The sequence below is a fragment of the Polyodon spathula genome, chromosome 4 (genome assembly GCF_017654505.1).
Source record: "Polyodon spathula isolate WHYD16114869_AA chromosome 4, ASM1765450v1, whole genome shotgun sequence".
NCBI lineage: Eukaryota > Metazoa > Chordata > Actinopteri > Acipenseriformes > Polyodontidae > Polyodon > Polyodon spathula.
The window spans coordinates 9,493,196-9,506,682 of record NC_054537.1 but is presented as its reverse complement, the minus strand read 5'-3'; the positions used below and the strand labels follow the sequence as shown (position 1 = coordinate 9,506,682).

Sequence of the window (13,487 nt, the reverse complement as noted above, 5' to 3'; positions counted from 1 at the left end):
CTGCCCAGGTTGATTGCCCCAGGTGGGAGCAATCAACTAATGTAATTATTCAATTATCATTTAGCCACCTGGCATAAAAGGAGGCCTCAGCCTCCCAGCAGGGAAGAGAGTTTTGGGAGAGGTTGGAGAGCCAGAAGGAGAGCCAGAGTGTTTTTTTTTTTTTGTGTGTGTGTTTGAAACCAGTGAAGGCAACGCCTAGCCTGGAAGATTTATTTTGTAAATTGTTTTTGTTTTGAAACCTTTTTGTTTGGCCCTTGTGCCTATTTATTTGATGTATTTCTGAGTATTTTGTTGATTAAAAGCTTTGAAAACTGTTTCTGAGCCTCACCCTCTGTCATCTTGCCACACCACCCCTTCAGGGATGGAAGGGGACTGATATATCTCTTAACGCACTATAAACACTACTATTGCAAAAGAAATGTCAGTACAAGCTCTGGAACTCTGTACCAGCAGATGTCAGTAACAGGCAAGGGAGTCTGATGGTCATGTACAAATTGGTGACAGTTGTAAAAGTTTGGTAATATGTGTGTTTGTGTGACCACATGTACATCTTGTTGTGTGGAAAACTGCTCCTTATAATTAATGTTTCTGTTTTTTATATGTCATCAAAATAAGTGGCCTGTCACAGCAGGATTATTATTGTTCTTGGATTAAAATGGTAGGAAATAAACACTAATGGTTATGAAGCGTTGCTGTTTAAAGGAAACATAAAACACTACAGGGAAACTATATGTATGCCATGATACAACTTGACATTTACACTTTATACTTTTTACTAGTGGCAGACTGCATGTCAGCCCGTGAGGCCACTCAAAGAATAGCCATTTAAATATGGAAACACTCTTCTGTAGAGCAACAAAAGAAGCAATCCTTTCTGAAAGTTCAAAGATTTTGGATGACTTTGGATCACTCAGCATTTTTTTTTTCTGAACACCCCAGACCACCCCCTAGTTTCTGGTGCCCTGGTAACCCTAGCTTAACCCCTGAAGGAATGTGTTTCAGCTTCACCATTGGAGCCCCTTTCTTCTACTTTCAGGCTCCTGCCCACATGGCTATTTGGAGTGTCAGAATGGAAAGTGTTATAGACCAGAACAAAGCTGTGATTTTGTGAATGACTGTGAAGACAATACAGATGAGAAAGAATGTGGCACCTCCTGCAACTTTGAGATGGGGCGCTGCGGATGGAGAAATTCTTTGGCAGATAACTTTGATTGGATACTAGGAGTGGGCTCAACGAAGAATCTTCGACCTCCGATCGACCACACACTGGGGGATGAAAATGGTAACTGAAAAATATGATTTTTTGTTCATTTTGTTTCTATTGACGGTATACACTTATAATGAATACCATAAATGTATACATTGTACACTATAGGACAGACTTACAAAGGTTTTTACACCAAAATAGTGTGCATCATTTTTGTTTTTGTATAATACAACTGCTAATGTTACAAACAAGAAACAAACAACTGAGGGTTAATTTCTGTGCTCAAAAGTACTGTATGCCCCAGTTCTTGTTTGTTACCAGTAACTTAACAGTTTTTTTTTTATTTTCTTCACAAAAAGGATTCAGATTTTATTTTGGTACAAAGACATTGATAAATCTAGCTGAATATTCCCTTCATGCTGTGGAACCACAAATGACTTTTGCATTTTGATACAAGTGAACTAATCTGTTTACACTTTTCTGCAAATTAAAACACAAAATAGTGTGTGTGTGTGTGTGTGTGTGTGTGTGTGTATATATATATATATATATAATATAATATATATATATATATATAATATATATATATATATATATATATATATATATATATATATATATATATATATATATATATATATATATACACACACACACACACACACATACACTCTTTACTGTCCCATTATTTGTGCCTACGAAATATATTACACAAAAAAGACAAAGATTGTTTATCCTTAATTTCGAATCAATACATCTTTATATAGGTTATTATCACTCACAGATTTTAAGGAAATTAGTTTGGAAGCCTTCATGGTAAAGTGCAGCCATACAGCCTTAATGTATAGAAGGTAATAATCAACACCCTGCCTCATAATATGTCCTTGTTATTGTTATACAGTCCAACCTTCAGTTAGCACCACAAATAGTCAAGAGAGCCACAGCCAGTACATTACACATCAGTGAAGATGGAATACTCTTTGGACTGCTCCCATGGAAACGTTTAATGCTGGAAAACTGTCTGGGACAGATTATTGCTAGTTCAGCCTTTGTTACTTTCCCTCCTGTGCTGTCCTAAGCAACTGTCATCTTGGTTTCCTGTTAAAAACTTGGCAAAAAAGGGTGCGCAATTCTACCATTTTGATGCAATCATTGTATTTCCATCACATAATAGAAAAGCACTTTCTACAATACACTACATATGGTGTACTGTACAACAAAGAATAAGCAAGCTTCTTCGAAGTTATCTGTGCCACTGTGTGGCAAAGTGGCTTGCCGTGCGCAGGAATAACACACACAAGACAGTGGAAGTTAATAAAACAGCTCCTTTATTTGACTGGGTTGCAGGCCAACAACACTTAAATAATAAGCACGGGCTCTACACAGCCTTGTGTAATGCTCTGTGCAAAACAAGGGTTTCAGTCCCGAAATAATATGACATTATAACTACACCAAACACAGACACGATTACTTCTCCTGACAGTGAGTGCACGTGTGCAAATGGGGTGAAAGACAACAGTTCGTGAAACAGTAGTGCAGTGTAGTCCGTGTTTTGGTGCTGGCTAATAGCGACCGCTCCCGGTTTCTGTTATCCTTCTAACAGTGACAAAAGACAAACAGTTATCACAATCAAACAAAGAAAACACAAAACACTCACGATAATTAACTACATCCATTTCCCAAATGGGTCCTTCAGTAACCACATCAAAGGAACAGATTACATCGTCACATCCCCAATTATACCCTTAGTTATGTCCCCTGCGATAGTTAGTCCAGTCACGTCTCCTCCAATCAGTGACTGACATATTGCATACGGTGTTAGGGCGATTACATCGGGCATTGTGACTCCGCCCCCTTCCTGGCTGGCTGGCTGGCTTCCAACTGACCCTGGAATGAACTGCCAGACCAGCCAGGAGGAGGTACTCTGTTCCTGTTAAACAGCGGCCTCACAGATCGGCAGGGAGATTGTTGACTAGGATTCATTTGCTCTCTGTCACACCGTGATAACAGGAACACCAATTCAAGCACAAATCATAACATCTTTATTTTCTGCTGCATGTTCTATTACTATGCCCTTCATTACAGTACTGTACAGTACATGGTTTTGTTAACAAATGTAATACTCCACAGTCTTCCACTTTCTCAATTTGCTTCATCTGTTGTGTTGATGTTGATGTGGGTCTGCATTGTCCACAGTGCTTAGTGTACCCGTTCTGCCACTTGGAGTGACCTACTGTATCATCACAAAGGTAATCTGTTTCCAATGTGCTCAGTGAGAGAGATCTCAAAAGGCAGTAGTAATTGATTTATACAACTCCTGTTTTTCTCAGGGCACTTTGTGTATCTTGAGGCCTCCTCTGATGGGCTGAAAGGTGACACATCTCACATGAAGAGCTCCAAGTGGAAAGAGTCCAGAGCTACTTGCAAGCTGGCGTTCTGGTATTATTTTTCTGCCAAAGCCACTGGGTTTATCCGGCTCCTTGTGAAGGTAGAATTTAAAAGGTCTTTTGTTCTTTGTATAGTATTTCTGCTTTTTTTTATCCATTTTATGAAAGTGCCTATTAATCCACACAGCTATATTGCTGTCTACTGATTCTCCCAGCCTAATTGACAGCAATACATCAGTTAAAGATGTTTCCTATCCAACATAGCACCTAACACTTCATGCTAAACAGCACCTGCATGTCCCCACTGTTGCTCCTGCTCAAGCAGCTTGACTCCATCTTTCTTTTACCTCATATAGTCATACTCCTAAATAAGATATCTTCCTGTCTGACCTCGATAGACATGCTTATTGTGTGTGTGTGTGGAGAGGGGGATTTACTGTGAATCTATTGCCCTTTGATCTCTGTCCACAGGTCCACAGTAGTCGATGCCAGCTAGCTGCTAATGTTCTATCAGAAAGTCAGTTGGTCACAAAGGTGCAGGAGATCTTGCAGTGTTGGTAAAAAAAAAAAAAAAAAAAAAAAAAAATAGAAGTACATTTTAAAACTAATCTTTACCAGTTTAAAAGTATTACACTGTTCTCAAAATAAGAGGATTTTCATACAGAAAGAAAAACAGCCAATGCACTTTACTTTGGTTTCCTCAGTCTTTTTAATATATAACATTACAAAAAAGTGATTTTGTGAAGCATTCATTTCGAATAAGATGAATGACATCTTTAAAGAGTCAAAAATAGTCCAGTGGTCTTTTTTTCCACAACATCGGTTTGATTTGCAACCACATTCTGTGAAATATACTGTTTTTTATGTATTAAATGGAAAGACTTGAGGTGAATGTATAAACCCACTGGCATAAGCATTTACTTCAGGGTCATCTATGAGAGAGACTGCAGTGCGGATAGAGATGGATATGGTACACATGAATTATGGGTGCTCATTGGTACAAGGTCTGCTTTTTTGCTTCGTGTTATTGAACGTGCTTACCTTAATTGATGTGGATCATGCTTAGCATATACAGTACAGTATTAACCAACAAAATAAACTTGAATCTGTCCTTGTCTATAGATAATTATTTCTTATATATATAGGGCCAAAGAAAATAGGTCATCCTGCTAGAAAATACCGCCAGAGGAGGAAACATATGAATTCGATAGCTGTATCTTCAAAGAGTATTTCGAAATACAGCTTCACCAAATCGGGGGGGGGGGGGGACATTTATAACTAACTAGTTACATTTGTTTCAAAGCAGTACGCTACTGTAACTAGCTAACATTTTGTTCAAGTAAGGGTCTTGGATTGTCCTGGCTGTGCTGTCTTGGCTCTGGTGCGCCAGTGGGTTTATTGAGGCAAAATCACCAGGGACTGTATAGTCTCACCTCACCACAGCAGAACTGACTGTCTGAAACTGTTCTGCCAAAAATAAACTAATGCGTCAGTGATACAGTACCTCTGCATTTTAAACAAAGACAATATAGTGTATTTTACCCAAATAAAAAATAAATCTGCCATCCCAGAAACTTTTTTACAGTTTAATGTTTACAGTTAAGATGATGCATTTTCGATGCAGGGTGGAAAACTGCACTGATTTATCAGACTGGATCGGTGAAGGGTGGCAGTATAGTTGCAAATGTGTTTGTTGTAAAGAAAAGTAGACAGTAGCATGTGAATGGAAGAAGCTTACAAGAGGATACAGTTTTTAAAAAATGCATAGTCTCCATTTCTGGATCACTTTCTTTTCCAGATTGCTAGCATATATAGCACTGTAGAACAATCAGAAGCTGTAAATTTGAAGATTGCGTAACTCTCTGATCTCTGTCCTGTTGCTAGGTGATGGATTAGAGAGACTGGAGAAAGGTAGAGAAGGGAGCCCCTTGAGGAAGGAACTCACTGCTGGACAGGTTCCTGTGATTAGGCTTGTCACTGCGATGGGATTGTTTGGAGTCACTGATCTGAAAGGGCAGGCAAATCACATTTGATAGGCTTGGAGAAAGCAGATGCCTTCAGCCATTAAAATAAACCCTTTTTGCGACTTGTATATGCGAAAATGGGGGACAAATACTTTTAGACTTATGAACAGGTTTAGTGATAAACGATTGCATGGGAAAATGCTGTTGTGGGAGATAGCACATGTGTGAGATGGATACAATGGACAGGAAGTCCAAACAAAAAATCCTGTTAAGCGGTTTATTTCATTTTGGTCCATGACCGTTTAGACGAGGGATGTTTACAGGGGAGGGCCAAAACAAAAATATAAACAACAAAAAGTCAGCTCGTCCTTGGAGCTTCGGTACAGCAGGTATTTTTACAAACAGACGTTAGACTTAAGGTCTGCGCCATCTTGGTGAGGGTGGGAGTCATCGAACACAGCGCTGCCACTGGTCGGGGGCGCCAAACTTCTCTCCTGAACAAGGAAGAATGCTTTGCCCTGCCACAAAGGTCTTTAGAAGTCCAGTTTTGTACAACAGAAGTGCCACCATATTTCCAAATTCAGAGAACACCAGATGTGAAAGAATTTGTGTGTTATGGTATTAGCTTGCTTGGTAGGTAACTCTAAGGCTGCACACATTACTGCATTGATGTTTCACAAGGAGATACCCCTAAAAAGATGTATTTATTTTATTTTATTTAAATATAATCATCATCCTCTAACACAGTGAAAATGGGAGCAGTCAGTAACGTTATCACTTTATCAATAACTTTAACAAGGAACATGCTTTCTTGTTCCTAAAAAGAAAACCTCATTTAGGTTGTTATGTTGGAAAAGTTCTGGCCTACATCCGATTGACAGCATTATGTCAGGTGTTTCCTTTGTTTATCCAACAGGTTTATTACGTTAATCAGCAATACAACGTTTTTGATAACCTTTTTTACACCATCATCTTATTTGAAGTAGCAAGATGAGATTATTAGGTTTATGTTAGCACCCTAAACGAATGTGGTTGAAGGGGATTTTTTGCAATTACTGTATTGTAAATGTCATTTAACCTTCTGCTACCTAATTTCTTACTACTTCCCCTGATTTTCAGTATTTCGAAATATGCTGCTGGTAGTTACAATATATGGGCTGTAGGATTGCTTTTATCTCACTAGTGCAAGGTTCTGCAATTATCCATTTCGATTAAAAAATAACTCTTGGTACAATGCGTTTTAGTTTCCCCATTTTGTCTTTTCTGCTTTTTTCTTTTGAAGACGACATTCACAACTCATGCTACTCCTGTCTTTCAGGGCAATTGGGGTCGCATTCGGTATTTTATATTTTAAAAATGTGAAAGCTGATGAAGAGCTAGAAATAGGCAAAGCATCCAGTCCGTCTAATTTAAAATGGCAACAATGTAGTTTCCCCTGCAGGTCCTCTTGGGGAGATAGAGGAGAGGAACCCGTATGTGTGTCACAGTTATCATCTGAATTTGAAAAATATCTTATCCAATTATGAAGGACATTCCTCGGTTTACACTCTTAAGATTATTATTATAGTCTAGGTGGTTGTGACCAGCTTTGGCACATTTTTATGATTTGTTCAGCTAATAAAGCTTATGTCTTATGAATGGCTTGACAAAATATGGCAAATCTTGTTACATAAGTGTTAATGTTGGTCACTGCAACCTACTTTCCAAGTTCTGAGCACCTGATTTGGTATGCTGTTGCTGGATTGGGATCTGCTTGTTTGGTTTGAACACATCTGTGCACGGGCATGTCTTCAAATTGTATTGATTTTGTTCCAGTTCATTTGACAGTCCATTTGGTTTGTTTCTGTATCTCTCATTAGTTCTATAATGTGTTAGTGACCAGTGTTCTAAATGTGATGTGCCTGTTGCTTCATCCCATTTTCTGATGATGAATTCATTAGCCTTTGCAAGTTGTGCTTTAGGGATTTTTTTCTTTTCTTTTCTCAGGCAATACAAGTTGAAAAAAAAAAAACTATATATTGATAAATAAACTCAAATAAACATTAGTGCACCAACTAAAGTTTATCAATAGGTTGTATAAGTCACATATAGGTTATTTGTTAAACAATTTTTTTTTATAAGTTTTCAATAACGTGTTTCAGCACAAATCATAAACTTTTACAACTGAAAAAAACGTCTTGTTTTGTGCTTATAAACAAATATTAATAAAAATATTCAATATACTAAGTTATTTGAATATATATATATATATATATATATATATATATATATATATATATATATATATATATAATATATATATATATATAGTTGAACTATTCCGCATGATTATTAATAAATAATCAAGAACTAAAACCTAATTATTACCCTAAATGTATAATTATGTACCAAGTCTTGCAATTACAACATGGTGGTTGAGTGTAATTTCTATTGAGGAAAATGCCAAAAATGTTCAATTCAGCAACCTCAAAACAGGCCATTAAACCAGTGGTTAAATATATTTAATTGTTTTCAAATATTTACCCACTGAAATAAAATATTCAGATATTTCAATTAAATGATCAAATTAATTCTAACTGAAATTGTTAAATGTTCCAAAAGATAACTGAGTGGTTGACAAGGACAAGGCTTAACCTGCTCAGAATGCTGGGTAATAATTATACTTACTCATATTTTCAAATAACTGCCTTCTACCTACCTAGTTACCATATTTATAACTATGCTATTTATCCCATGTCTGATCACTACATTTTATTTCACGTCAGCTTTTGCACAATTCTTGTTATAGATGATTCACTATTCAGATGATTGGTTTTGAATACTTTTGCACATTTATAGACTTCTAAACTTGAAATACATTAAATGTGTATCCCTTTTGATTTAACACAAACACTATGTTTCAAACATGGGCCCAAATAAGGTAACTTGCATATATCCTATTCCAGTGATTGCTGTTTAAATATAAAATATACACCTATATATAATTACAGTTCTTTTTTTCATTGTTGGTCTTCTTTTTTAAGAAAGACTTGTATTTCTGAAACTAGCTGATGTGTGGCTGATTTTGAAGTTGTGTTGAGAAACAGTCCTTTCTGGGTTAAATATATTGTTCAGGTTAGCACATAGAAAATCACATGATAAATTGGATCCCTGCAGTAATAGATCTTGTGCAGGGATTGAAACTAGGACTTGGTGACAGACCAAGATCATTTATTTCAAACATTATTTCTGTAAAGTAGTGTAGCTGAGTTTTCTTAGTTGGTTTAACCAATAATGTATTGCCATAGCACTATTCCCCTTCAGGATGGTAAAATGACACACAGTATTACACTGTGTAAGAATATATGCATTTCAATATTCACTTATTCAATTTCAGGTTTTATGTACATTGGAAGACCATTGCAAGATGCTGCTGACAATGAAGGATGCCGAACAAAGTTTTTAACAGTTTTTTAAAGTAGCTACTATAATTGTGCCCCCGGATTTTTTGTCTGTATTAGTGGTGCAGCTTCAGTGTACAGTACACGTGTTCCTGTGCCACAACTAGATTGAGATCAATGTTAAATAAATCATCATTATTTTGTTAATCATTTTAATCCCATTATTTAAAATAATAAAGTGTGATACATTCTCCCTTAAGGGACAGCATTCCGCCACTTGCTTCTCGTGTGCCTGTGTGTGTTTACAGGAGAGAGCCAGACGCTGCACCTGCAATGCGCTACCAGCTGTGTTTTGTACTCAGGGAATCCCAGCCAATGATTGGACGGGTGCGTTCTTTGACCAACTGGTGGGCGTGTCCTGACGGAGCGTCTTGTTATAAGAAGGGCAAAAAAATAAACAAGTTTGGTTTGCTGTAGTTTTGCAGTAACCAAAAAATGAACTAAATTCAGTACACAGGAACAGGTATTAGTTTAGGGTTTTTTAATCCCATCTAAAATGTAAAGGTGTGCTTTTTATATTAATATTTATATTTTTTTTTTTGGTTTCCATACACTGTATTATTGCTCGGCCAGTACCATTGTTAGTAGCAGCCCAAGGTTTTTCGTTGTGCTGAAAAATGTATAAATCTTGAGCGCGGTTGTGGCAATTTTAACCTCAACTCTCCTATTTGTCAGCTGATCATCTACCCTCCCCTTCTGTACTCCCACAGAATAAACAAGTGAATAACAGCACTACTACTGATAATTTCTAACAGTGAAAATAAATAACAAAGTTAAACCAGTTACTGTATATAGCAAAAATTATTCAAAGAGGGTACAACAAATAATGTGAATAATATGCTCTGTCCCAAAATCTTAAATGAATAATGAATGAAAAGAAAGTTAATCAGATTTAACTTTGAGAGCTACACGTGCATGTAGAAGTCCTGTATTTCAGAATACAGCAGGAACACCTCCTAAAAAAAACACTTCGCTTAAGAGAATACCCTTGTGGTGAAACTGATTTTTCCCCTTGTAAAAGCTCCACAGAAAGGAACAGGAACGTCGATTAAAAGAACACCTTTTTGGCACCGCTAGCGATTTGTTCAGATACAGTGTTGTTTTGTAACCTGATTTCTCATTATCATCAAACTTAAATTAAAATACAGTGCCTATAGGAAGTATTGACCCCCCCCCCCCCCCCCCCCCCCCCCCCCCCCTGGACATTTTCACAGTTTGTTGTGTTACAACCTGAAATCTTGATGCATTTAAATGGGATTTTATTTCCTTTGATTTACACAACTTACTCAACACTGTCAATGTACAAAAAAATGGGGGGGGAGTTGAAAATACAAATCAATTAAAAATAAAAACCTGAAAAGTCTTCGTTAGATAAGTATTCACCCCCTTTGCTGTGACACTCCTAAATAAGCTCAGGTGCAACCGATTGCCTTCAGAATTCACAAAATAAGTTAAATGGAATCCATTTGTGTGCAATAAAAAAGTGGTTCAATGATTTCAGATTAAATACACCTGTCTCTGTAAGGTCCTACAGTTGGGTAGTGCATTCAAAGCAAAGAGACTGCCATGAAGACCAAGGAGCTTTCAAAACAACTCAGGGATGAAATTGTGGAAAGGCACAGATCAGGGGAGGGGTATAAACAGATCTCAAAGGCATTGACTATCCCTTGGAGCACAGTCAAGTCAATCATTAAGAAGTGGGAGGTATACAGACCACCCAGAATCTGCTTAGAGCAGGCCGTCCTCCCAAACTGAGCAGCCAGGTAAGAAGGGCATTCGTCAGAGAAGCCGCCAAGAGGCCATGGCAACTTTGACAGACCTACAGCGTTCCATGGCTGAGATGGGAGAAACTTTCAATGTGTCAACAATAGCTGAGGTACTCCACAAATCTGGCCTTTATGGAAGAGTGCAAGAAGGTGAAAAAAGCCCATGTAAAATCCTGCTTGGAATTTGTAAAAAGACATGTGGGAGACTCTGAAAAGATGTGGCAAAAGCTTCTGTGGTCCGATGAAACAAAAATTGAACTATTTTGCCTAAATGCAAAGCGTTATTTTTAAACCCAACACAGCACCCAGGTAACACCACCCCTACTGTTAAGCATGGTGGTGGCACCATCATGGTATGGGGATGCTTTTCATCGGCAGGGACTGGGAAGCTTGTCACGGTAGAGGGCAAAATGGATGGAGCCAAATACAGGCAAATCCTTGAGGAAAACCTGCTTCAATCTGCACAAGACCTAAGACTGGGATGGAGATTCACCTTTCAGCAGGACAATGACCCCAGGCACACAGCCAAAGCAACACTAGAGTGGTTTAAAAACAAGAAAGTGAATGTCCTAGAGTTGAGAATATGTGGCAAGACTTGAAGATTGCTGTCCACCAACCATCCCCTTCCAACTTGACAGAGCTTGAACAATTTTGCCAAGAAGAATGGGCGAATATTGCACAATCCAGATGTGCAAACCTGGTAGAGATTTACCCCAAAAGACTCACAGCTATAATTGCTGCCAAAGGTGGTTCTACCAAGTATTGACTCGGGGGTGAATACTTTTCTAACATTTCAGTTTTTTTTTTCATTAACTCAATAAAAGATTACCTTGCCTATTCAAAGTGTTGAATAGGGTATGTAAATCAAAGGGCAAAAAACCCATTTAAATGCATCAAGATTTCAGGTTGTAACACAACAAACTCTGAAAACATCCAAGGGGGATGAATACTTCCTATAGGCACTGTAGTTTATTCAGTCTTTTGAAATATGACATCATCGTGAGAGTGCCTTGAGGCACAGTGATTGGTTTATTCAACCTTTTCAGAACCGCCATCATATCATTATCTCATTTTACAAAAGGGCACTACACATTATGCAATGCGATTTTGTTAATTGTCAAGCAAAATACTGGGCGTATTATGGCGCACACTGATTTTACTGTGCCCAGCTATGGTAATCAGAATGAATATGTAATTTGTATGATAATGCATAATGATGTGTTTAAATGAGGCACCCCACTCTGAATAATGAGATGAGCTTTATTCACACCGCAGACCAGTTGTGATCAATCTTTAGTTTTTCTTTTCATCTCAGTCCATTTTTCTTTAAGATGTCATGGCTTTTTGGCTGTGACCCAGGGCATTGACCTTGTGTTGTATGGCTGCCCATATTGCCTGCTTTCTGAAAGCAGGAGCTTAGGAAGAGGCTGAACCGAACAAGTTATTATAATTCAAAACAACCTCCTTCACTAGAATGTGTAACTCCTCTGCATGTAGTTTGCATTGCCTCTGCCTGTCCCCTGCTGGGTGCTGTGTCTGTTGATCGCTCATTTTCGGTCAATGTAAACCACCTCCACCTTTCACAATAAGCCATTGACCAAAAGATACACCTGGACTGCTGAGGCTTCTTATAACACGGTGGTCACGAATAAATCTCTGATATATCGTGTGCATTAAATTATCGTTCACAATATTTATAGTGTGCACACTTTGGTATGTAAATTAGCCAAATAGTGTGCACATAAATTAATGCGTTCTGTGTTAGTAAATGGGACAGTAAATTTAGGTTTGTGGTGCACGTTAGGCTCCCTGCTTAATGTGCACGTAACAGGTACATTTAGTGCCATTCGTAAACGAGGCCCAGTATATTTAAATCATTTCGTATTCCATTGCAGTTATTCTATTTTTCCATTGCAGAGCAGTTAACCCTGCATGCACTTGTGCTATCAGTGTACATCTACACCAAACGTCTGGGCAAGCAGTACGCTGGTCATTTATTTGTAAAGAAAATGATGCCAGAATTGATTTTCTTTTTTCTTTTCACAATGGAAGAGTTAAACACTACAGGGTTCCTTTTGATCTTTAAGTGTTTTTTTTTTCTTTTTTAAATTTAATTTAGCTGAGATAAACTCAGATGACTATTTACATTTATCTGCAAGTTCAAACACATAATTAATAAAAAAAAATGTATTCTCAGTTTCTCTTTCTCATAAATTGTATGCCCCACTCATTTTGCTTGCAACCTGTCTTTCCAACTAGCTCTCACTGGTTTTCCCTGGCATAGTTCAGATTTGGTGGCTTTGTGGAAATGGAGTTAGCTAGTAAATAAGCGCCTTAGTAATAAATCTTTTGTGATAGTCATCCACTTGGTCTTTAAAGGACACACCACAAGTCTTACCTTTGACAGTTTCTGCCAATATATGTCTTTCACTGATCGTCGGTGAAGGATTTGTCACCAGTCAAAGAGTATATTTGTTTGATATGACACCCACTAGAGTATGTCATTGATGAAGACAAGCAACCAGATATGCTGCCTTGGAGAATCCCATTTTAGTTGTTGAAGCTGTTCCTTGCTTAGCAATAAATTCAAACCTATCCTGATTCAGATAGTATGCCATTGTACTTTGTACTTTAGTATCACATTCATTTAGGCTTGATTCCAGTTGCCTTGTTTTTGTGGATACCACTTTGTGGTAAAGTGGTTATAAGTGGGTACAGGTGCA

General features: G+C 37.7%; 1 protein-coding gene across 1 annotated transcript in view; it reads left to right on the top strand.

Moving 5' to 3' along the window:
* The window catches only part of LOC121313754 (MAM and LDL-receptor class A domain-containing protein 1-like), an 82,596-nt gene that overhangs the window by 34,191 nt on the left and 34,918 nt on the right, over nt 1-13,487 (top strand). The window contains exons 24-25 of the mRNA XM_041246558.1: nt 1,037-1,282; nt 3,538-3,695. Coding sequence (XP_041102492.1) covers nt 1,037-1,282; nt 3,538-3,695 — 404 coding nt within the window. The remainder of the gene's footprint in view (nt 1-1,036; nt 1,283-3,537; nt 3,696-13,487) is intronic.